Source organism: Microcaecilia unicolor, chromosome 8 (assembly GCF_901765095.1).
Source record: "Microcaecilia unicolor chromosome 8, aMicUni1.1, whole genome shotgun sequence".
In the NCBI taxonomy this organism is placed as follows: domain Eukaryota; kingdom Metazoa; phylum Chordata; class Amphibia; order Gymnophiona; family Siphonopidae; genus Microcaecilia; species Microcaecilia unicolor.
Genome location: NC_044038.1, coordinates 22,249,732 through 22,275,988, shown reverse-complemented (window position 1 = coordinate 22,275,988; position 26,257 = coordinate 22,249,732). Strand labels below are relative to the sequence as shown.

The 26,257-nt window shown below is 44.2% G+C and overlaps 1 protein-coding gene across 1 annotated transcript; it reads left to right on the top strand.

Moving 5' to 3' along the window:
- Window positions 1-1,356: 1,356 nt before the first annotated feature.
- LOC115475728 (cytochrome P450 2K1) lies at window positions 1,357-25,034 on the top strand. Its single transcript, XM_030211675.1, has 9 exons — window positions 1,357-1,557; window positions 3,207-3,369; window positions 3,849-3,998; window positions 6,290-6,450; window positions 10,941-11,114; window positions 15,286-15,427; window positions 18,231-18,418; window positions 19,259-19,400; window positions 24,847-25,034. The coding sequence occupies exons 1-9, from the start codon at window positions 1,357-1,359 to the stop codon at window positions 25,032-25,034; spliced, it is 1,509 nt and encodes a 502-aa protein (XP_030067535.1).
- Window positions 25,035-26,257: the final 1,223 nt, after the last annotated feature.

Here is a 26,257-nt window from a genome sequence, read left to right as displayed (position 1 = left end):
TTTTCCCAGTGTGGCATTACTTATGTACTTATGTCCTCTACTTGGCTCACTTTTATTACATAGAGCAGTGATTTAACCTATTGTGATGTCATAGTGGCTCATTCCACCAATAAGAGCCAACCTCATTAGTGATGTCACAATGGCTTGATTGTATAGAATGTTTGTACGTTTGGGAAGCTTGCCAGGTGCCCTTGGCCTGGATTGGCCGCTGTCGTGGATAGGATGCTGGGCTCGATGGACCCTTGGTCTTTTCCCAGTGTGGCATTACTTATGTACTTATGTCCTCTACTTGGCTCACTTTTATTACATAGAGCAGTGATTTAACCTATTGTGATGTCATAGTGGCTCATTCCACCAATAAGAGCCAACCTCATTAGTGATGTCACAATGGCTTGATTGTATAGAATGTTTGTACGTTTGGGAAGCTTGCCAGGTGCCCTTGGCCTGGATTGGCCGCTGTCGTGGACAGGATGCTGGGCTCGATGGACCCTTGGTCTTTTCCCACTGTGGCATTACTTATTTACTTATGTCCTCTACTTGGCTCACTTTTATTACATAGAGCAGTGATTTAACCTATTGTGATGTCATAGTGGCTCATTCCACCAATAAGAGCCAACCTCATTAGTGATGTCACAATGGCTTGATTGTATAGAATGTTTGTACGTTTGGGAAGCTTGCCAGGTGCCCTTGGCCTGGATTGGCCGCTGTCGTGGACAGGATGCTGGGCTCGATGGACCCTTGGTCTTTTCCCAGTATGGCATTACTTATGTACTTATGTAGTTGGGATTGTTGTCTTCTTATATCGTATTAATGTGCAGTCATCTCTGTATTACTGTTTGCAAGTGACCCTTGTAAAATGAAAAATGATAAATAAATGATTTTTAAAAAATGGCCTTAGTGCAAGGGAAAACCCCGTATAAGGGCCTACTGAGGCCACTTTTTGCCACAGCTTAGCAAAAGGACCCCTTAATTACATGTGAAAGTGACACAAATTTCAGATGTCTTCAAAGCCCCCCACTTGCATTCTGTTGCACTAGTTCTAAAACATTCAGGTCCTTCAGAGTACAAAGAAAACTCTATCAAATTGCATCTCCAGTTTTGAGTTTCTACAGTTTAATAATACTAAGGCAGCACTAATCTCCTAAGTAAATAACACAATTAGAAGTGAGGTGGAAGAAAAAGCTAGTGGTTAAGATGGAAATACCCACAGTAAAGTAACTGGGAATTGCTATGGTTGTGAGACGGTTAAATAACTGGGGTGTTCTAAGGTGAGGACACCTGTCTTTATAAATGTTAGCAATCCTGTAAAACTGAACCTTTTCCTGGCATCTGTGCTGCACCCTCACTGGATGAACCATGACGCTCGTAAACTTCATCGTGCAAAACTTGAGCGCAAACTCATTACTGTATTTTGTGTCAAGTTTAGTAGCTCTGCTTTACTTTTGGAAAAGCTCTAAGAAGTCGGCAATCAGAATGCCCCCGGGTCCACCTCCGCTCCCCATCATTGGAAACCTGAACGTGGTCAACCTGAAGAATCCCCACCAGTCTCTGATGGAGGTAAATAGAAATAAGAACACACGGAGGGGCATAATCGAACGGGGCGCCCAAGTTTTCCTGAGGACGTCCTCGCAAAGGGGCAGGGAAACATGTATTATCGAAACAAGATGGGCGTCCATCTTTCGTTTCGATAATACGGTCGGGGACACCCAAATCTCAACATTTAGGTCATCCTTAGAGATGGTCGTCCCCGTTTCTCGGTGATAATGGAAACCGAGGACGCCCATCTCAGAAACGACCAAATCCAAGCCCTTTGGTTGTGGGAGGAGCCAGCATTCGTAGTGCACTGGTCCCCCTCACATGCCAGGACACAAACCGGGCACCCTAGGGGGCACTGCAGTGGACTTCAGAAATTGCTCCCAGGTGCATAGCTCCCTTACCTTGGGTGCTGAGCCAACCCCCCCCCCAAAACCCACTCCCCACAACTGTACAACACTACCATAGCCTTAAGGGGTGAAGGGAGGCACCTACATGTGGGTACAGTGGGTTTGTGATGGGTTTTGAAGGGCTCACATTTACCACCACAAGGGTAACAGGTGGGGGGGGGGGGGGATAGGCCTGGGTCTGCCTGCCTGAAATGCACTGCACCCACTAGAACTGCTCCAGAGACCTGCATATTGCTATCAGGGAGCTGGGTATGACATTTGAGGCTGGCATAGAGGCTGGCAAAAAATATTTTAAAAGTTTTATTTTAGGGTGGGAGGGGGTTAGTGACCACTGGGGGAGTAAGGGGAGGTCATCCCCCAATTCCCTTCGGTGGCCATCTGGTCAGTTCAGGCACCTTTTTGAGGCTTGGTCGCAAGAAAAAATGGACCAAGTATAGTCAGCCAAGTGCTCGTCAGGGACGCCCTTCTTTTTTCCATTATTGGCCGAAGATGCCCATGTGTTAAGCACACCCCAGTCCCACCTTCGCTATGCTTCCAACACGCCCCCGGGAACTTTGGTCATCCCCGCGACGGAAGGCAGTTGAGGGCGCCCAAAATCGGCTTTCAATTATGCCAATTTGGGTGATCCTGGGAGAAGGACGCCCATCTCCCGATTTGTGTCGAAAGATGGGCGCTCTTCTCTTTCGAAAATAAGCCTGATAATCAACAAATTGTCTGGATGTCATATTCGGCCATGCTAAAATCCTTATCAGGGAGGGCAGTTGTTGCTTAGGACATTTCTGCAAAAAAACAATATGGAGAATAACCGCAATGTCAGCAAAAAGTACAGCAAAGCAACATCTGCAGTGCAACGAGTCTGTTCAACAGATCGAAAACTCGTTACACTGTAGAAGTTGCTTTGCTGACATTGCGGTCATTCTCCATATTGTTTTTTTAGCTACCCGTTAAGTTGGGACCCCTGAAGAAGGCACAAGGCCAGAACACAGGTCGTGTAGGGTCTGGACGGTGTATGTTATTTCTATTGGAGAATAAACTTTGGTTTGAAGATATTGGACTTCTGGTTGTCCTGGGAACTACCTCTTCCACTCCTGCTTTCTCTTTGTCAAGAGCCACAAAATTTAGGAAAAGCCACCAAAGTAAGGAACTGTAAGAGGATGTGTTGTCGTATCCATTTAAGGAAGGCTAAAAACAGGTCAGAGGCTGTATTGTTGACACTTTCGTATTCTTTGTAATGCCTGGGGTATTTCCTTTTATACTTTGAAGCTGTCTGAGAAGTACGGCGATGTATTTACTGTGCATTTCGGACCCAAGAAAATGGTTGTGCTAGCTGGCTATGACACAGTGAAGGATGCCCTCATCAATCACGCCGATGACTTCGGAGAAAGAGCAAACATACCAATCTTTCACCGATTTACCAAAGGAAATGGTAATTCGCACACTCTCTGTTTTATGCCAAGCGCTCTGATTTCTTCTGTTTCTTTTATTAAGCCCTTTCTCTCTGTGATACGTGTTTATTCTCCTGAGCTGTTGATTTATCTTGCTTAATTCTACCTGTAACATGCTGCTGGCGGGACCTCTTTCCTTGACTATACTTACTAGAAATGATAAGTAGTAGTAGTAGTATCGTCATCATCTGTGTACATAATCCCCCGGATTCTATAAAGTAAGTGTTGGGTTCAGGCTGGTCACGGCAGGGGGAGCGCAATTGGTTTCGTACGTCTCCTCTATTGAATTTTCAACCGAGTTCTGTTTGCAATAGTTTAATACAAGCACTTCTCATCGTAGAAAGTAGAACTGGCGAGGGTAAGAGATTGGCAGCACACGTCAGACTGGCCGTGAACATTTCGAATGACTGTTCGGTTTCTGTTACCGTTTGTTTGAATACCTGTCATTCTACATCTCTAGGAGTAGCCTTTAGCCATGGGGAGTCCTGGAAATTCATGCGGAGATTCACCTTATCCACCCTCAGGGATTTTGGCATGGGAAAAAAAACTGTAGAGGCCAGGATTCTGGATGAACTACATCCCCTTATTGAATATTTTGACTCTCATAAGGGTGAGTTTTTGGAAAATCAATCTGTTATTGGCTTTTACTTTTTTGTAAAACATTTTGAATGATAATTATGTCACAAAACTGGTATAAAAATCTTATAAATAAATAAATAGAAATAGATTTCATACAGCTAAGATATATGGTGTGATCTATTATGGGATTCAGGGGTTACAGTAGTTTTTTACAGTTTTTATATTATGATTCTATATGTTATGTATTTTTTTAAACTCATCTTTATTGACACAAGATAACAACATAAGAACATTGCTGTAAGTGCAAACCATCTGGTCATAGATATCACAAGTTCATTTCTCAGGTTCCATTGTGACAAATTTTTCCAAACATTTTCTCCCCCCCACACCCCCCGCCCCGTCCCCTACCCTTCATATGCTATGTATTTTTAAGTCTTTTGTTGTTGTAACTTACTTTGAGTAATTGTTGTAGTAAGGCATATAGGGGCGATTGGGCCTACGCACGTCATAGTAGAATTACTGCCCATCTAGCGCATGCGACTTGTAGTAATTCCTAGTTTGGCGCACGCTAAAAACCCGCGGTATAAAATAATTTTCTATTTTCTACTGCGGGGGCGTTCCCAGCGGTAATCGGCAGTTGGCATGAGCCTTTACCACTAAGTCAATGGGTGGCGTTAGGGGCTCAGGCCGTACATAGAGGTGCGCTGGTTTTAATTTTGCCACATGTCCATTTCCCAGCCCCCCCCCCAAAACAAAAACCCCCTTTTTTCCCAGACGGGGTGGAGAAATGGGCCAGCGCGCAACCAATACATACACCCACTCTATCGCAGGCCACGTTTTGGCGCTCCTTTGTAAAAGGGCCCCAAAAATAGGCCCTAAGACAAGTTATGATTGAAAAACAAGGAGAGAAACAGAAGTCAGAATCCAGTTTCAGTCAATTCCATCAAGAGTTATTACAAAACAAGAACATTTTCAATCCTTTCTGAAATTACATCAAACTATGGTGTCCCCTTAACTCATCCAGTATCCAAAATTCTGGTCCTGTAACCCAAAATGCTTGCTTTCTCCATGTTACATATCTAATCTCTGACACCCCCCCCCCTCAATTTTCAGTCAGTGGTGGGCAGCGCAGTTAAAGCCCATCTCCAGCACTGAATCTGGGCCGTTTCATGGTAAGTGGGAGTTGGAGGAGTGGTCTAGTGATTAGGGTGGTGGACTTTGGTCCTGGGGAACTGAGGAACTGAGTTTGATTCCCACTTCAGGCACAGGCAGCTGCTTGTGACTCTGGGCAAGTCACTTAACCCTCCATTGCCTGCCGCATTGAGCTTGCCATGAGTGGGAAAGTGTGGTGTACAAATGTAACAAAAATAAATAAAAATAAACCGATGTTCAGCACTAACCAGCCATTGGCTATTTATTTTTTAAAGATTTTGCTCACACTTTTTTCAGTAGTAGCTCCAGTGCTTTTTTTTCTAGCAAAAAAGGTTCCGGTACTCAAGTTCCAGGCACCCTTCAGGGGTGGGGTGATCGCTGAGGGACCAACCCCACAATAGCCAGGCTCCCTGCAACCAGTCACAGAATCTATGACAAAGCAGAATTGTTGTGTAAAGCCTGAGATCTTTCATTAAAACTTGGGCACCATGGGTCAATTTTAGCAGACAATGGAAAAGGTGCTGGTACTTAGTAACCCCTCAAAAAAAACCCTGAGTAGCTGAAGGTGAGTTACATTCAGGTACACTGGGTATTTTGCTGTTCCTAGAGGGCTCACAATCTAAGCTTGTACCTGAGGCAATGGAGGGTTCAGTGACTTGCCCAAGATCACAAGGAGCAGCAGCGGGATTTGAACCGGCCACCTCTGGATGTCAAGACAGGTGACCTAGCCACTAGGCTACTCCTAGGGCATACAGATAGGATAACTATTTATGCAGTCCGATTTATGTGCTAACCTTGCCTGTTTAGTGCTGAATATTGGGTCCTAAGTGTGATCTACCCCCGAAATGCCCCCAGAATGCCTGCGAGATAGGCGGCTCCTGGTTATGAGGTAATCGAGAATATTCAATGGCGGTAACTCGTTACCTCCCGCTGAATATATATTTACGGATAGCCAGTTGTGTGTGATTTAATCGATCATCAGCCATTGCCGACCAGTTAAATCACTTTGAATAACAGACCTTGAATTCTTCGATACAAATCAATACTTTTTTTTTTTTAGAGGAATGCCTCCTATCTGTGTAGTTATATCTTGGTGATAGTTCTAAAATAATCATTTTGACATTTTAATTTTATTTAAAATGAAATTGTTTTTAAATGTCTGGCATGCAGGTAAACCATTTGACACAAAGGTTATCATGAACAGCGCGGTGTCCAACGTGATCTGTTCCATTTTATTTGGAGAGAGGTTTGAGTATGAAGACCCTGTATTTTTAACTTTGCTGAGACTGTTGAGTGAAAATGCCATGCTACTGGGATCTCCTATGGTGCTGGTAACGTTCATTTTGCCTCTCCTGAACTACCAAAATGATGATTTTGCTTGTTTTGTAACAAAATAAACTTTACTATAGAGGATGACCAAATTTCAGTTTCGGCATTGAAACCTGCCGAAATCCATATTTGGCCTCATTTCGGTTTTGGCTGAAAATACTGGTGCATTTTTGGCTGAAACCAAAACTTTGGGCTATGTATCTCCCTCAGCCGTGTTCGTCCCTCCATCTCTCCCTCCCTAAACAAAATAGCCATCCCTTCCTCCTCCCCCCTAGAACAGGAGGCTCCCCCCTCCCAGACCCACCTATGAGCTCCCTTCCTCCTGGGCCTACCTTAAACCCTGGTGTTTAATGGCCTGAGTGGGGCAGGGATGATCCACAGTTGCTCAAAATGGTTGCCAAGACCTTCAGCAGCAGTCAGTCCTGTCCCGCTTAGGTCACTAGACCATCAGGCTTTAAGAGAGGCAAAGGAAGGGGCTCAAGGGGAGAATGGGTGCTCTTCGGGGGACGAGGTTGGACCAGTTTCAGCTTTGGCCAAAACCAAGTGGTAAATTTTGGCCGCAGATTCGGTTTTGGCCAAATCTAAAAAAGCTGGTTTCAGTCAGCCTCTACTTTATTGATCAAAAATATCAATTTTACAAAGCAATCATTAGACACTTGGCAATTATAACGAAAGCAGATCAGCTACCTGGCAACCATTAACATGCCACCAGGAAAAGATTCAGCTTTAACAGAGATCTTTTCCTTAATTTATTCAACAGAACATTTACTTAAATTGAAAAAAGATTAAGGATCCTTTGGAGAAGCTATTTTCAAACTGTTCACGGTTATCAATAGAAATCAAACAAAATAAAACATGGAAAAGAAAATAAGATGATACCTTTTTTTATTGGACATAACTTAATACATTTCTTGATTAGCTTTCGAAGGTTGCCCTTCTTCCTCAGATCGGAAATAAGCAAATGTTGGTAGATAGTATATATAAGAGAAACATCAAAGCATCACTTTGACAGTCTGACAGAGTGGGAGGGTGGGGGTATGCATGGGGACATCAAAGCATTTCATTTGATTTCTATTGATAACCTTTAGGAGTGGACAAACACGGCTACCACACCTCTCTACCAAACTGTTCACAAAAGGCTGTGCACTAATTCACATAGCAGATGTACATATATACTTTTCACCCTGAAACTTGCAGGTTTGCTTGTACCCAATTTTTGAATGCAAAGAGTTTTGCTGAAAAAGTAAACACAAAGATTTGAAAATGGCACCCGTGTGATCTTTTCTTCTCCCAGCCTAAACACTTCCCTAGGAGCACTGGTTTAAAGTATGCATGGGGTGAAACTGTGCACAAGTTTGCAGGCACTCTGAGGGAGAGGAATTTTCAGATGGCCAATTATGCACATAAATTGCTTTGAAAATTGACCTTCCCAAGGTCAACGCCTGACACATTACTGCTTAAATAACATATCTATGTAGCAAGTCATGCACACAGCAAGTTAAGTACATAGTGTGAGGCACTGATTTTCAGACGGTGACATGTTTGCTCTATTTTCACTTGGACAAAACAAGGAGTGGGAAAGCCTCACGGGTGAACAACAGCGAAGAAAAAGTGAGGTCCAAATAAACGCAGAGCCCAACATTTTGCTGGGTTTTGTAGACTCCTGATGCAGACATCCGTGCTGAAACACAGCCGTCAAATTTGATAAACTGACTTCTCATTTGACTGCTGTTATTTATAAATAAATAGACTTCCTTCTACACCCCAGACTCTGCATTTACTTGGACCTCACTCTTTTCTTCACTGCTGTATTTTCTTTCCATTGGCAACACATCTGTCTACTGTGTATTAGCTGGAATATTGGATCATCTTGGGGTTTTTTTCTCCTGCACCAACTTCTGATTTTTGATGTTGACGCCTGACCTTCTGCAGATAGACCACCAATGAGTTCCTTTTTCTAGTATTCATGTGCAGTCCATCGTTGCCAGGGCTGCGGGTTTCCCACCCAATTGGGCTCCTTTCCGTGACCCGCTGCAGATTTTTCACGCCGCGTGCGGGTTGCGGGATTTTGAGCAGCTTTTTCTTGCCCCGCCGGCGGTTTTTTCGCCTGCTGTGGTTTTTTCTCACGGCTGTCGACCGCGGGTTGGCTCAGTTTTCCCCGCGGCCAGTGGAGGCGGGCTTAATGATGTTGTTTGTATGCAAATTGACTCATTAATATTTATTAATGATGTCATCCATGTGCAAATTGACTTTGTGCGGTTTGGGGCTGGTTTTGGGTGTGAACAACTTTTTCCATCTGGCAACACTGCTCAGCATCCTGTCTCTTGTCAATGACCAGACAGCTCCATGTCATAAGGGACAAATGGAATCAGTCCTGAAATGAATCCACAGGACTTGCAATTCCAATTCTTCTAAGACATGGATTCCTAACCTTTGTTGGTTCCTGCACCCATTTAACTGATCAACGAAAGGCATCTCTAATGTTTAGCATGTGCTTATTTTTAGCGCGTGCTAAAAACGCTAGCACGCCTTTGTAAAAGGACTCCTGCAAGAATATCTAAGAGGTATACAGTAAAATTATTAGAAACTGGTAGAAAAGGCCCATTTCAGACACAAATGAAACGCGCGCTAGCAAGGTTTTCCACGGAGTATGTATGTTTGAGAGAGTGTACGTGAGAGTGACTGTGTGTGAGAGAGAGAGAGTGAATTTGTGAGTGTGTGCGTGACAGAGTGAGTGAGTGTGTGCGAGTGTGTGTCTGTGAGAGAGTGTGTGTGTGCCTGGGACCCCTCCCTCCCACCCAGTTCCAGTGTCCCCCCTTTCTCCATGTTCCAGGGTCGTCGTCCCTCCCTCCTTCCATTTCTCCGAGTTCCAGGGTCATCCCCCGTTTTTTTTTAGTTTTTGTACAGGTGGTGCATTCCTCCTCTCTCGTCCCCTCCTCCAAATTCCAGACCCCCTCCCCCCCAGTTCCAGACCCCCCTTCATGTTCCAGACCCTTCCCTCCTCCCCAGTTTCAGACCCTCTTCCCTCCAAATTCCAGACCCCCATCCGAGTTCCAGACCCCTCTCTCCCGCTCTCTGAGTTTCAGACCCCACCTCCCTGCCTTCCTCCCTCCGATTTGTAGACCCCCTCCCTCCGATTTGCAAACCCCCTCGGAGTTCCTGACCCCTGGACCCCCCTGCCACGACCCTCTCAAGCCCTCATTCCTGCCACCAACCCTCCCCCACCGCCGTTGCGTACCTGTACTGGCGGGGGACCCCAACCCCCGCTAGCCAAAGTCCTCTTCTCGGCCGCGTGGTGTGGATGAATGATGTGATTAAGTTTGAATCAGTTTGTGTTCATGCATCCGCGTGTTTCCCTACTCCTCTCCCTGCCTGGGAATCAGCTGTGAGTGACGTCAGCCTGGCTACGGAGCCTAGCTCAGGAGCCACGGACACAGGCATCTACTTTAGAACGTTGATGGTGAGAATTATTATATAGGAAGTGGGAGTGAGAAGGGAGAAGAAACAAGAGGAGGTCTATGTTACAATTCAGTAGCTATAAGGTAGCAAATTGAACAAAATAAATATATTAAAATATATTAAATATATTAAAACAAAACAAAATAAAATTACATATCTCTCTATATAAAAGGCACCATCAACGTTCTAAATGAAGCCTCCAGCCGGAAGTGTGAAGGGGGAGAGATATCCGGTTTCCCCGTGAGTGTCTGCCCCGCCCTCACTCTCTCTGTAACACAAACAGTGAAGGAAAACACAGCAAAACAGGAAATCAAATCGCTCTCTCTGTAACAGTGAAGGACTCAGAGGGGGGAAGGGAGAGAGGGCAGAAGCCCTCACTATCTCTGTAACACAAAGAGTGAAGGAAAACAGCACAGCACGAAATCGCTCTCTCTGTAACAGTGAAGAACTCAGAGGGGGGAGGGGAGTGAGACGCCCTCACTCTCTCTGTAACACAAACACAGGACAGCAAGAAACGTAACACTGAAGGACTTGACTCGGAGGGGGGGAGGGGACAGACAGCACAGGGGAAGGGAGCGAGGGCAGAGGGCAGGGACACACACACTCCCATATGCATACTCTGAAGAAAACCTTGCTAGCCCCCGTTTCATTTGCATCAGAAACGGGGCTTTTTTACTAGTAACATTATAAAATGTTATAGAATGTCAAGATAAAATGGGTGTGGGGAGGGGGGAACATGAAAGAGAGACAAGACAATCCAACAGCAGTGCTGTTCCCTATTTTCTGTGACAATTTCCAAGGGGGAGAAGGAGGAAGCAGCCTGATGGAACTGGGCAAGGAAAGGCACCCAGAGGGAGCGATGACTATCCCAGCTTTTCACAGGATTACTAGGGGGGCTTCAGATTTAGAAGCACAAACTGCACTCACTTCAGCCATTGTGCCAAAATAACCAAATCTAAAATACTTGCATGAATGAAATAATTCAGTGTCCAGGGTATGTTACAACAGTCCTTTCTAACTTTCTATTTATCAGCTGTACAACTTCTACCCGTACCTGGGATTTCTCCTTGGAGCTCACAAGAAGGTTTTAAGAAACGTGGATCAGCAAACTGATTTCCTACAGGGCTTTGTCAAACAGCATCGAAAGGAATTCAACGCCAATGACATAACCGGCTTCATCGATGCCTACCTGCTGAAACAGGAACAGGTCTGTGTTCACATTTCTCACTATCTACATCAGGAGGAGTTCCCCATTACGTTTTTTTGTTCTGCTGTGATTGTATAATGTCTTCATTGGACATAGTCAAATTCAAAGCGGTTCACAAAAAAACCTCACACTGTACCAAGGTACCAGAGATACCAAAGACAGCACCGAAGCACTAAGCCAATCCTATCAATATATCTGAGCTCTACAGCCAATATAATGTCTACTTTTTAGCAGAAAGTTAGCTTATGTAGAACGTCTTGCTTTGTAGAGTGATTAGAAACATAACATAGTAGATGACAGCAGAAAAAGACCTGCACGGTCCATCCAGTCTGCCCAACAAGACAAACTCATATGTGCTACTTTTTGTGTATATCTTACCTTGATTTGTAACTGTAACATCAAGCTCCACTTATCAGGTTGGAATATTTTAAGGGCACAGACTGTACAAGTCTGCCCAGCACTATCCCCACCTCCCAACCACCAGCCCCGCCTCCCACCACTGGCTCTGGCTCAGACCGTATAAGTCTGCCCAGCACTATCCCCTCCTCCCAACCACCAGCCCCGCCTCCCACCACTGGCTCTGCTATCCAATCTCGGCTAAGCTCCTGAGGATCCATTTCTTCTGAACAGGATTCCTTTATGTTTATCCCACGCATGTTTGAATTCTGTTACCGTTTTCCTCTCCACCACCTCCCGCGGGAGGGCATTCCAAGCATCCACTACTCTCTCCGTGAAAAAATACTTCCTGACATTTTTTTTGAGTCTTGCTTTGTAGAGTGATTAGAAACCTAACCTCAAACATTAACAGCACTAATTCACAGCTGGGATATTGGAGTTCTTAGTTTCATATTTACATTGGTTCTGATAATAATTTGCTTTTATACAGGCCGCCCAATATTTTAAACTATTTAACTGGCAATGAATGCCTCCTGGCCAGTTAAAAGGCACTTAACCAGTTATCTGGCAATATTTAGCAGGAGATCACTGGTTATCTCCCACTGAATATTGCCAGTTAGCGCTTAGTGGATAACCGGTTATATCACCTGATATAACTACTACTACTACTACTTATCATTTCTAAAGCGCTACTAGACGTACACAGCGCTGTACACTTGAACATGAAGAGACAGTCCCTGCTCGACAGAGCTTACAATCTAATTAGGACAGACAAACATTCCTCCCCGGGAACTCCATTCACTGGGTAAATCTCTCTTATCTGCACCCTTCTCCTCCACTGCTAACTCCAGACTCCGTTCCTTTTATCTTGCTGCACCATATGCCTGGAATAGACTTCCTGAGCCGGTACGTGAAGCTCCATCTCTGGCCGTTTTCAAATCTAAGCTAAAAGCCCACCTTTTTGATGCTGCTTTTAACTCGTAACCCTTATTCACTTGTTCAGAATGCCTTTGTAACGCTCCATGGTGCGGCCGCAGTTCGAATATTGTGTTCAATTCTGGTCGCCGTATCTCAAAAAAGATATAGTGGAATTAGAAAAGGTGCAGAGAAGGGTGATGAAATGATAAAGGGGATGGGACGACTTCCCTATGAGGAAAGGCTAAAGCAGCTAGGGCTCTTCAGCTTGGAGAAAAGGCGGCTGAGGGGAGATATGATAGAGGTCTATAAAGTAATGAGTGGAGTTGAACAGGTAGATGTGAAGCGTCTGTTCACGTTTTCCAAAAATACTAGGACTAGGGGGCTTGCGATGATGCTACAATGTAGTAAATTAAAAATGAATCAGAGAAAATCTTTCTTCACTCAACGTGTAATTAAACTCTGGAATTCATTGCCAGAGAATGTGGTAAAGGCGGTTAGCTTAGCGGAGTTTTAAAAAGGTTTGGACGGCTTCCGAAAGGAAAAGTCCATAGACTGTTATTACGAGAATGGTATGGGATTTGCGTTACAAGACGTATGAGGGGAGACTTGCGGACCTGAACATATATACTCTGGAGGAAAGGAGACACAGGGGTGATATGATACAGACGTTCAAATATTTGAAAGGTATTAATCCGCAAATGAATCTTTTCCAGAGATGCGAAGGCGGTAGAACGAGAGGACATGAAATGAGATTGAAGGGGGGCAGACTCAGGAAAAATGTCAGGAAGTACTTTTTCACGGAGAGAGTGGTGGATACTTGGAATGCCCTCCCGCGGGAGGTGGTGATGAAAACGGTAACGGAATTCTAACATGCGTGGGATAAACATAAAGGAATCCTGTTCAGAAAGAATGTATCCTTGGGAGCTTAGCCGAGTTTAGGTGGCAGAGCCGGTGGTGGGAGGCGGGACTAGTGGTTGGGAGGTGGGGATAGTGCTGGCCAGACTTATACGGTCTGTGCCCTGAAGAGGACAGGTACAAATAAAAAGTAGCACATATGAATTTATCTTGTTGGGCAGACTGGATGGACCGTGCGGGTCTTTTTCTGCCATCATCTACTGTGTTACTATGTTACTATGTTAAATGGACTTGGGGAAAATCCACTATTTCTGGGATAAGCAGTATAAAATGTTTTGTACTTTTTGGGGGATCTTGCCAGGTATTTGTGACCTGGATTGGCCACTGTTGGAAACAGGATGCTGGGCTTGATGGACCTTTGGTCTTTCCCAATATGGCAATACTTATGTAACTCCCTTTCCGTCCCCCACCTAACTTCCCACCCCACCCACCCTCGCTTACATAGAACAGTTTCTACCACAAAGTCATATATCCTCCCCCGAAAAATGTGCATATTTAATTAAGGATTTTTCTCCTCGCTGCTGGCTGTAACGTTTCCCAAAACCGACCCCATGTCTGTTGTAGGTGCCTGCCTTCTTGCTGTAAGCTTTTATATAATGCTAAAAACTATGATTATGTATCTCCTTTGCTGTATCTCCATTGGCTTCTGGTTAGTTTTCGGATTTCTCATGTGTTGCTTACTTTTCAGGTGTATTATTCCATGATCCCTCCCTAGTTTGTCATTTCTTTTGGTCCCATATTGTCCAAGCCATTCTTTGAGATCCTCTACGCCTTATCAATTGGTTATCTCTTCCATGACCCGTATGCAGCATGTCTCATCTCATAAAATATCTTTTTGTTGCTGTGCCCCTTCATTGTAGAATAATCTTCCTTCAGGTTTGCTATGTATTATTTCTAGACCTACATTTTAAGGTGGCTCTGAAAACTTGGGACTCCCTTTACAAAACCTCGCTAGCGATTCTCGCACGACAAATGAGAGGAAGCCCATTAAATTCCTATGCACTTCCTCTCATTTGTCGTGCGGGAATCGCTAGCAAGGCTTTGTAAAGAAGCCTTTGGTTTTTCCAACAAGCTTTTTGGTGCCTTTATAAGACAGTGTGCCCAGTGGCGTAGGAAAGGGGGTGGCGGTGGGGCGGTCCGCCCCGGGTGCACGCCGCTGGGGGGGGTTGTCGACATCACTGGTTCAATGCTTTCTCTGCACCGGAACAGGTTCCTTCCTGTTCCGGGGCAGAGAGAGCAGGGAACCAACGGAGCCGACGCAGCTCCCAGCGACGACGTGCACTCGGGGCGGAGCGCCAGTGGTAAGAATGCACTCCAAGGGGCAGTGCGCGCCGAGGGGGGGTGCACCGCACTGCACTCAGGGGGGGTGCACAGCGGCAACCCACCCCGGGTGGCAGCCGCCCTCGCTACGCCACTGAGTGTGCCTTCCTTATTTAACTTTTATTCCCCTGCTCTTTGTGTTTCTCCGTTATTTGTTATATTTTTACATTTGTTTACTGGTAATTTATTGTTGTTTTATGTTCTTCCTCCCTTCTGGCCGCGTTGTTGTTTATTGCCTTGTTTGTTTGTTTTTAGCCTGTGTTATTAACTCAAATTTTTTTGTATACCATCTTCATATCCTTGGATGATAAGACATTATAACAAACGTTCAAAATATATAAAAGTAAGCTAATCCCGAAGCTGTTGACCCTCCTTACTAGGCTATGACCACCTGGAATGGTGGCGCTATGTACTACAGTCTCCAGTAAAAATACTTAAGGCAATTTGCAAGAAAAACATCAATACAATCCATAATAATTATATTATGAAATACATTATTTCTACCACATGCGTTGCTGTTTCACAACTGGTTAGATTTTTCTTCTACTGCTACACTTGGCGTGCCATACCATCACGGACTATTCCTAATGAATGTTAATCCATTCTGTCTCTTTCTCTACAGGAGTCCAAAAACTCAAGCACTTACTTTCATAACGACAACCTGCTGTATTCAACGTTAGATCTTTTTGCTGCTGGCACAGAAACGACATCTACAACTCTCCGATGGGCTCTCCTTCTGATGATGAAATACCCAGAGATTCAAAGTAAGACCCGCTCCCATCTTTACTAATAGATTCGGAATAACAAAATAAGGCCTAACCGATCAGATCACATGTTCTGCTGACACGTACTGCTGAGATTAATATATTTTCTTCTCTTGACGTGTATTGGCTCTTCATTACTGAGCTGGTACGTACCTACTTTGACGTGATGGTTTTGGGAACGTCTCGGTGGTTTTGTGATGATTTCCCGTAATATGTTTCTTCTAGACATGTGCTGGTGGCAAATGCTGGATGCTGCTTTACAGCGGTCATTGCTTCCGTTCCCAACTCCGTTCTCTGTTCCTTGGGTCAACCAAGGCCGGGGATGCTGAGGAGACATGATTCATAGTCCTTGTAGTGGAGGACAGGGAGCTTCAGTCACTGCTCAATGGTGACACTCAGAGGTCCATTTACTAAGGTGTGCTGAAAAATGGCTTGCGGTACTGTAGGCACGGGTTATGGGCGCGCAGAATTGTTTTTCAGCGCGCCTGTAAAAAATGCCTTTTAAACATTTTTTGCCGAAAATGAACATGTGGCGAAATCAAAATTGTCGTGCCTCCATTTTTGGCCTGCGACTTTACCACCAGCCATTGACCTAGCGGTAAAGTCTCACGCGGTAACCAGGCGGTAATGACCTACGTGTGTCAAATGCCACTTTGCGTGCATCCGATATGCGTGTCAGAAAATAAAATGTCTTTTTCAGATGAGCGCCAAAAATGAAATTACCACAAGAGCCACGCGGAGAGCCTTATGCGGCTTAGTAAAAAAGCCCCTCAGTGGTTCGAACTGGAGACCATGGTTACAGGGCTCTGGAGAGAGCACTTGAGCTAGGTACATTACGTTACGTCTTTATCGTTCTTATAGCCCGCAGCATCCATAATCAGGTTCAGTGCGAGTTACAAACAAGAAAGAATGGACAACACCAAGGAAATACAATTATATCAGCACCAGATAAAAACATTCAGAAACTACAATTAAAATACAGTAGCTTCAGCATTCACAAACAAAGCTTAAACAGTGATCATTTTATACTAAGAGATTTATTTTTAGTTTAACACAAGTAAATTCAGCCCTTAATTAACAGAAACTTCTGAAATAACAAGTTTTTTTTACTGCCTTCCTAAAAATGCCATAATTGCATAACATTCTTATAAGAGGGAGACAACGAATTCCAAACCTTAACTCCTTGGTTCGATAAAGAAGATGAAAAAAAATGTCTTTGATTTAATTTTAGTCAATATCGGAAAACTTAACATCATCTGGGAAGAGAATATAGTATATAGGGGCAGAACCCAGAAGAGCTGTGAGTGAATGCTCAAGGGTACGTATTCCAACAGAGGCTGGTTTCAATTGAGCTAAAAGCTGACAGTACAAACATTTATACAATAAAATAAGCCCACTAGACATTTGTTCTCTCCTGTTAATGAAAAATATACACAACTTGCTGGGATTAATTATTTATTTGAGGTTTTCCAGGTCCTTGATTCCCACAGGGGAGTATACTTTGAAATTCCCAAGTTGAAATCCAGTTTTAACGTTTAAGTTTTATTTAGAAGTTATATCAGTAGGGGGTGGGACACAGCAAAATGCAGGCTTTGGGGTCAGTGGCAGAAGGCCTATGAGAATCGCTGTCCCTGCACTGGCCCCTTTACAGAGAATCAATACTTTAAGGTAGGGTGGGGGTTTGGAGACAGGAGGACATGCTGGGTTCCCCTAGCAGTGCCCTGCTTAAGGCTGGCCCGGAAGGGAAATATGGGTTCATATGCCAAAAGAAATGCCACTATGTGGACCTTTTACTAAGCCAGGTAGGCGTCTATGCACGCACAGCTACTGTGTGGCCTGTGTGGTAATTTCATTTTTGATGCGCGTCCGCTATGTGTGCCGGAAAATATATTTTTGGGGTACGTCGAAAATCGGGCGGTAACTCTGGCTTGATGCATGTAGGCAATTACTGCATGGTTAATGCGAGAGACCTTACCGCTAAGTCAATGGCTGGCGGTAAGGTCTCAGACCCAAAATGGACGCACACCAATTTCTATTTTGATAAACGTCCATTTTTGGCAAAAATTTTAAAAAGGCCTTTTTACAGGTGCACTGAAAAATGGATCTATGGGTGTCCACAACACGCGCCTACACAACCGCAGCCCATTTTTCAGCACGCATTTGTAAAAGGACCCCTATAACGGGGTTAGACGGTTTCCTAAAGAACAAGTCCATAAACCGCTACTAAATGGACTTGGGAAAAATCCACAATTCCAGGAATAACATGTATAGAATGTTTGTACGTTTGGGAAGCTTGCCAGGTGCCCTTGGCCTGGATTGGCTGCTGTCGTGGACAGGATGCTGGGCTTGATGGACCCTTGGTCTTTTCCCAGTGTGGCATTACTTATGTACTTATGTACCCTTAGTTCAAATAATTAATGGCCTTATCACTCCCAATCACTATTCCCTCTAGGCCGAGCGGGTCTCCTCCACCTACAGTCCTGACAGTGGGGGAGGGGCGGGGGGTGCTGTTTCACTATCACATTTTCAATAGCTCTGCAGAATTCAAGGGAACCTGCCTGCCCATAGCAATTGAAACCACAATATTGAACTACCACCTCCCAATGGCAAAAATACAGCTGGAGGACTCCCCCACTCAGCTTAGAAGGAACAATACTCCCAATGAACTTCTACCTGTAATATACTCTAAAATGATTTGCAATGGCTAGGAAATAACTACCTGTGTCTTGATGCTGTAGGATAATTATTTCCCCGACAGCTTCAAATCATATAAATTCTTGTTTCATTTTCATTTCTTACAAAGGATGTGTTCAAAAAGAAATTGATACAGTCATTAGACCAGGACAAGTACCCAGGGTGGAAGATCGGAAACAAATGCCATACACCGACGCAGTGATCCATGAAATACAAAGATTTACTAACATTATTCCAATGAGCGTATCACGAGCTACCTCCACTGATGTGCACTTCAGAGGTTACTGCATCCCCAAGGTATGGTTTCATTGGTTTTTCGTTAGGAAGGCGATGTGAACAGTAAGCAGGGTATAAGTTTTAGAAAGAAAGAAAGAAAAACTATTGTTCAGATGCAGCAAATTTCAGTATATTACAAAGTTGATTATATAACTTAGCAACTCCAAAATTTAAGAGTTTCTGGTGAGAAAGATTCTAATCCAAGGGCCAAGAATGAGGGAAAACAATTGATCTTCAGTGTTTATCAACAGCAGAAATCACTCCCCAGTGAAGATTCTTATGATCATGGATGATGGCTGCCTTCTGCCTTCACTGAACGATGTTGGTGGAATTTGGTCACTTCCCCTTGGCTCAACCCAATGTCTTGGGAGCATATTTACGAATGTGCAGTAGTGTCACTGTGGATTAACCCGAACGTTATCTAACGCAGGCCTCGTTCTATCCAACACTAGATAACACACCTAGCAAATGAGTGAATTGACCCCTAAAAGAAGCTTCTTCATGAGCAAATGCCCTTTTCTAAATTTGTTGGTTGGAAGGTCAGCCAGTTCTCACTCACAGCTATGTGCCTCGGCTTCCTGTCTCTGTCCAAAGGGAAACTTGAAGCTAATGGGTAACCCTTCAAGCTAGACCCAAACTGCCTGCAATCAACAGCTGTCCAGATCCTGCCAGGGCTTTTAGTTGACCGTAGAAACCACAACCACCTACACAATAACAACTTCTAAAATGGCTTCTGTTACATTTTCCCATCATGTATTTGGGAATGCCTCTCCAACCATAAGATAGAAAGAATGAAACTGTGAAAATATGAAGGTACATAACACTGTCTCTATAGAGTCTTCCATCTTGTTTCTTTACCAGGGAATTGAAGTCATCCCTCTTCTGACCTCAGTACTCTATGATAAGTCCCAATGGGAAACACCGTACAAGTTCAACCCTTCGCACTTTCTTGATGCTAATGGGAAATTTTTGAGGAAGGATGCATTTATACCTTTTGCGGCAGGTAACTACTTCTTATATTAATTCTGGCAGGGACAACAACTTTTCAAAACTGACAAAAGATATAAGAAGAGTTCAGTCATATCTTAAGCCAAAGTTCACTTGCTTAGAAAACACAGTTTGTGAAACCATGAAAGGAGGAATCAGAGCTGGTCACAAAATGGATGTGAAACCAGAATCATTTATTGGTGGGAAATAAAAACGATCTGCATTGCTCAAGTCCCTGATTCATACATTTCCTACAAGATATCTCACACTTAATTCATTTTCAGAACTTCTTTAATGAGAACAATTAGAAGGGGCAGGTAAAGAAGATTCCTGCGGCTAAATGGCAGATGATGTTTAATGTGAGCAAGTGCAAGGTGATGCATGTGGGAAAAAAGAACCCGAATTATAGCTACGTCATGCAAGGTTCCAAGTTAGGAGTTACGGACCAAGCAAGGGATCTGGGTGTCGTCATCGATAATACACTGAAACCTTCTGCTCAGTGTGCTGCTGCGGCTCAGAAAGCGAATAGAATGTTGGGTATTATTAGGAAAGGTATGGAAAACAGGTGTGAGGATGTTATAATGCCGTTGTATCGCTCCATGGTGCGACCACACCTTGAGTATTGTGTTCAATTCTGGTCGCCGCATCTCAAGAAAGATATAGTAGAATTGGAAAAGGTGCAGCGAAGGGTGACTGAAATGATAGCGGGGATGGAACAACTTCCCTATGAAGAAAGACTAAGGAGGCTAGGGCTATACAGCTTGGAGAAGAGACGGCTGAGGGGAGACATGATAGAGGTATATAAAATAATGAGTGGAGTGGAACAGGTGGATGTGAAGTGTCTGTTCACGCTTTCCAAAAATACTAGGACTAGGGGGCATGCGATGAAACTACAGTGTAGTAAATTTAAAACAAATTGGAGAAATTTTTTCTTCACCCAACTTGTAATTAAACTCTGGAATTCGTTGCCGGAGAACGTGGTGAAGGCAGTTAGCTTAGCAGAGTTTAAAAAGGGGTTAAACGGTTTCCTAAAGAACAAGTCCATAAACCACTACAAAATGGACTTGGGAAAAATCCACAGTTCCAGGAATAACATGTATAGAATGTTTGTACGTTTGGGAAGCTCGCCAGGTGCCCTTGGCCTGGATTGGCCGCAGTCGTGGACAGGATGCTGGGCTCGACGGACCCTTGGTCTTTTCCCAGTGTGGCATTACTTATGTACATTTTGTAGCATTTCCATTGGAGGACAGAACTATTTATTTAGGTATTTCTGAAACTCTGCTTAAATTACTGCAAACCTTTATAGAACACAGGTATTCGCTTACTAAGATCATGTGACCCCCAGTATTAAAGGACCATCATTAGTTGCTGGTTTTCTCTTTTGGCATTTAGGGCATTCCTTCTGATCTGCCATCACTAACTATTCCATTTTCATCACCATGAGTACAACGATTACTCAATGACCATCATATGGTGTCACCAGGGACTCGTTTTGCCAAATTAGAATCAACTCGTCAAGGTGCTTTTTCGTTGCGATTTCACGTTTGGGGAATTCCATGCCTTTAGTCTTGCGCGTTGCAACTAGCATCACTAGATTTAAGGCTGGGCTGAAGACATGGTTGTTCCAGGAGGCTTTTGTTAATGATGATGTATAATTGAACAGGGAGGGCATTGTATTGCCTAGGAGAGAAAGTGATGAGAGTGTGATGAATGTCTTCTGGTGGATTGTATTTCTTTCCTATTTTATGTTGTAGTTCTTTTTCTACTCTTTTTAATATAGTTTTGTATTTGTTAACTGCTTTGCTTTGTTTGCCAGTTAAGGCGGTTTATGAAGTCATGAATAAATAAATGGGTGAAGTTGGGTCATACAAGCCCAGAGGATACATCCAGCTCAAAACCATCTATATATATAAAACTCACCCTCCACCTTCTATTGTCTGATGACGTCACTGAAGCCAAGGTTCGTAAGTTCGAAGCTCTGAAGCCAACAAAATCACAGTCTCGGGGCCCCGCCCTCACGTCAAACGTTAATACGTTGAGGGCGGAGGCGGAGCAATTCACTCACATTGACGACGGCCAGGGCGCCGCAATGGGCCACTCACTGACGACGAAGGTGCGTTGGGTGGGGGGGGGCCACAGTCACACATCGACGGCGGCCACGGCGGCGCAATGCCCTCACTAACAACCAAGGTGCTTCGGTGGGGGGGGGGGCACAGGAAAGCCTTGCTAGCGCACGTTTCATTGGCTCCAGAAACGGGCCTTTTTTTACTAGTAAGAACATAAGAGAAGTCATATTGGGTCAGACCAATGGCTCATCTAGTCCATTGTCCTGTTTCCAGCCGTGGCCTGGCAGAAACCCAAACAGTGGCAACATTCCATGCTACAAATCCTAGGGCAAGCAGTGGCTTCCCCAAGTCTGTCTCAATAGCAGACTATAGACTTTTCCTCCAGAAACTTGTGCAAACCTTTTTTTAAACTGAGATACGCTAACCGCTGTTACCACATCCTCCAGCAAAGAGTTCCAGAGCTTAACTATTCTTTGAGTGAAAAAACATTTGCTCTTATTTGTTTAAAAGTATTTCCATGTAACTTCCTCGTGTGTCCCCTAGTCTTTGTACTTTTGGAACGAGTAAAAAATCTATTTACTTCTACTCGTTCTACACCACTCAGGATTTAGTAGACCTCAATCATATCTCCCCTCAGTCATCTCTTTTCTAAGCTAAAGAGCCCTAACCTCTTTAGCCTTTCCTCATACGAGAGGAGTTCCATCCCCTTTATCATTTTGGTCGCTCTTCTTTGAACCTTTTCTAATTCCGCTATATCTTTTTTGAGATAAGGCGACCAAAACCGACAAAATATTTTAAGACATATATTATACAACTAAAAAACAATATATTGATACCCATGTATATAGAAATATACAAATAGAGGACAGACATACTCAATAACAATATAATTTACATTTCATTTTGTTTATAATCTTTTATGTCTATAAATTATATTTATGCTTATCTAAGAATTTTGATGATTAACAATTGACGAAAATACATTTTTTAATGTTCATTGATATTATTTTTATAGTTGATTTATCAGTGTGGAATATTTACATTTACATTATGTAGTCTCTCTGTACAATAATGGGTTTTTTATATAAATTTTTAATTATGCCATTTCTGTTGTTATTGAGTATGTCTATCCTCTATTTGTATATTTCTATATACATGGGTATCAATATATTGTTTTTTAGTTATATATGTCTTAAAATATTTTGTCAGTTCATATACATTTCTAATTGTGGTGTTACCATAAAGGTTTTTAAATGTCATGTCATTTGTTTTATATCCCCTGACGCAGCCCAGTTGGGCGAAACACGGCCAGTGTCGGGTTGATTTGAATATTTGGTTGTCATTTAATAAAATAATTTTTTTTACTGATCTGCTTTTTTGTCTTTCCATCTTGGAGTTTGCAGATCTGTTTGTCTTGCTGTTTTCTTGGACTATTGATACCAAAGGCCATTTTTTAGCGTAGCTTAGTAAACGGGCCCCTATGCATGCCAAGCACTGGTCCTGCTAGGCTGAGCGGGAGTCCTCCAACTACACTGCTGCCAGTGGGGGGCAGTGCTTCAATACTGTGTTTTCAGTTGCTAGGGACAGGCAAGTTCCCTGAAGTCTTGCAGAGCTTACCTGTCCATCACTATGAAACATGGTGATGGTGAAACAGCACCACCCACTGGCAGAACTGTAGGTGGAGGGCTCCTGCTCAGAGGGAACAGTGTTGCCAAGTTTTAAAAAATACGTGACTGGAGAAGCAACCAGTGGAGGCTAATCAACGAAGGGGTAACTGTCAAACTTCTTTAAATGGAAAATAAAAATTCGCAATTGTGTTCTAGAGAATCTAAAGTTTAGAATGCAATTTAATTTTAAGATAACAATAAAGACTATTACAATAGTCTAGATGGGATAGAATAAGAGCTTGAACCAAAATTGAAAAATGTTTCTCTCCAAACAAATAACGAACAGTGCGAAGCTGGCAGAGTTTTTTTTTAAAACTGCGCAATGTGATTAACTTGAGGTTCAAAAGATAAAGTCTGCTCGTGTTGCAATTGCCTTAGTCAAGACATTTGATATTATTTCACTCAAGTTGTACTGCAAAGGCTGACCCCTGACGCAGGCATTACGCTGAAACGCAGCCCGTGCCAGGTCCCTTATTAAAGATTTGATGTTCAACTTTTCTTGGAGGCCCTTGGGGCTTTTTTGGTTTGTCTTCTTGTGCTGTGGACTCCTTATCTCCTTGTTCTTAATTTTTTTTTCAAATCAGAAAGAATGAAGTAGATGTTATTTATTTTCATGCCTTGCCTTTTGGTCTTGAACATATTCACAATAAATAGAATACAAATGCATCAAATATAGAATTCAAATTAAAAGCTCAGTCATATATTAAATGCCACCAAGGGAGGGGTTATAAGTACATAAGTAATGCCACACTGGGAAAAGACCAAGGGTCCATCGAGCCCAGCATCCTGTCCACGACAGCGGCCAATCCAGGCCAAGGGGACCTGGCAAGTTTCTCAAACGTACAAACTCAGGAAGGCAACAGTGCCTAGCAGGGGCGTATATGCGTGGGGCCACAGGGGCCTGGGCCCCCACAGATTTCACCCTGGACCCCCCTACCGCCGTCAACCCTCCCCACTGCCGTTGTTTACCTTTGCTGGCGGGGGACCCCAACCCCCCGCCAGCCGAGGTCCGCTTGCAGCCTTTAAAGATATTTCTTCAGCTGGCAGGGGACCCCAACCCCCGCCAGCCGACCCGACGTCTTTAAAGTTCTTCTTCGGCCTCCGTGGCCGTGCTGTAGTTGATAGCTGTTCAATCCAGTTCGGAGTCTGACGTCCCAGCACGTTGTACTTTAAAGACAGAAGAACTTTAAAGACATCGGGTCGGCTGGCAGGGGTTGGGGTCCCCCGCCAGCTGAAGAAATATCTTTAAAGGCGGCAAGCGGACCTCGGCTGGCGGGGGTGGGGTCCCCCACCAGCAAAGGTAAGCAACGGCAGTGGGGGAGGGTTGGCGGTGGGGGGAGGGTGGAGTCGTTGGTGGGGGGTTCTGGCAATGGCGGCAGCAGGGGGGGTCGTTGGGGGGAGAGCTAAAATGTGCCCCCTCCCTCTGGCTCTGGCTCCTCCTACCGCCGGAGTCCAGATACGCCCCTGGTGCCTAGAACCCACAAAAGTCATAATGTTGCCATGACCAATGGTGGAGCTAAAGACATCAGCAGAAGCGCTTCCTGTGGCTCTCCAGTGATATCTCAGCACACACTGGCCACTCCCAAAGGTCTTCAAGCCATTTCCTTCTCTTTATTGATAGCGTTTAAATATTCAACTGGTAGCAAAAACTCAAACTGAGAAGTGGTTCAGCAAGAACACGACTGTCCTTGCAAACAGTATACTGATTTCTGTTTTCTCATATTCACAGGAAGAAGAGTTTGTGTGGGAGAAAGTCTGGCCAAAATGGAGCTGTTTCTGGTTTTCACAGGCTTACTGCAGAGATTTACTTTTCAACCCCCTCCGGGGTTAATGGAATCGGATTTGAATCTTACCCCCGATGTTGGTTTTCTCTTAAACCCTGCTCCTCATACAGTATGTGCTGTTGCCCGTACCTAAAGGCAATGTATGCTGGGAACAGGGTGCTGCCACCTACTTATATTAAAACGGCACTTATACAAAAAGGACTTTTCTCCAAGTGGCGCCCAAAATTAGGAGTTAAGTTTCATGCTAAACACCAATTCTATAAAGCACCAACTTTGGGCATGAGGGCTTTTGCCTGCTGAAACCTGGTGTAAATCCTTGCACCAGTGATATACCAAGGGGGGGGCGGTCCACCCCGGGTGCACGCCGCTGGGGGGGGTGCCGCGCGCCTGTCTGCTCCATGCTCCCTCTGCCCCGGAACAGGTTACTTCCTGTTCCGGGGCAGAGGGAGCATGGAACAAGCGAAGCAGACAGGCGCGCGGCATCCCCCCAACAGGTACAAATGCACCCGGGGGGGGGGGTGTCCTTTCGCCGGGGGGGGGGGGGGGGTCGCGCTGCACCCGGGGAGGGGCGCATCGGCGATCCGCCCCAAGTGTCAACCACCCTAGGAACGCCACTGCCTCGCACCCAATGGAAGTTGGACACAGAAATCCAAGTATTCCATAACATGATGCCTAATTTTTGGGAACGCCCATGCCCCTCCCATAGCCACACCCCCTTTTGAGTTGCACACCCATGTTATAGAATAGGGCGTAGGACAGATGCATGTGTAACTCATTGTCAATTAACTCCAATAAGTGATTGTTGGCACTTATTTGACTAATTAGTTTGTGTGCCCAATTGGAATCTGCACCGAACTTTGGGCAACCTTAACAGAGTCCGGGGATTGGGGTCTGTGGGAAAGATCTTTACTGAACAAGATCAGTACAAAGAGGAGTCGGCTTGCTGGATGGGACTGGGGTGGTGTGTTAAATTCTGTAGCCTGAGACGGCCTTGTAACAAAATAACCCTTGACATTTCACAACCTAACAAAATAGCCCTTGACAAAATAGCCCCTTAACAAAACAGCCCCCTAAGAAAAAATAACAGATCACAAAAAAATATAATAAACTACAACTGAAATCTTCACTGATAAAGTCTCCTACCAGCATTCAATTGCATAAAGCTTATATAAATAAATAAAATCCTATAGCTACAAACTGGTATTCATGATCTGTTCTGCTATTTACAGAAACTATTCTTCCATCAACATGCTAATTAAAAAAAAACCCCCAATATTGTCATAATTTGGAGGAGGAGTGGCCTAGTGGTTAGGGAGGTGGACTTTGGTCCTGGGGAACTGAGTTTGATTCCCGGCA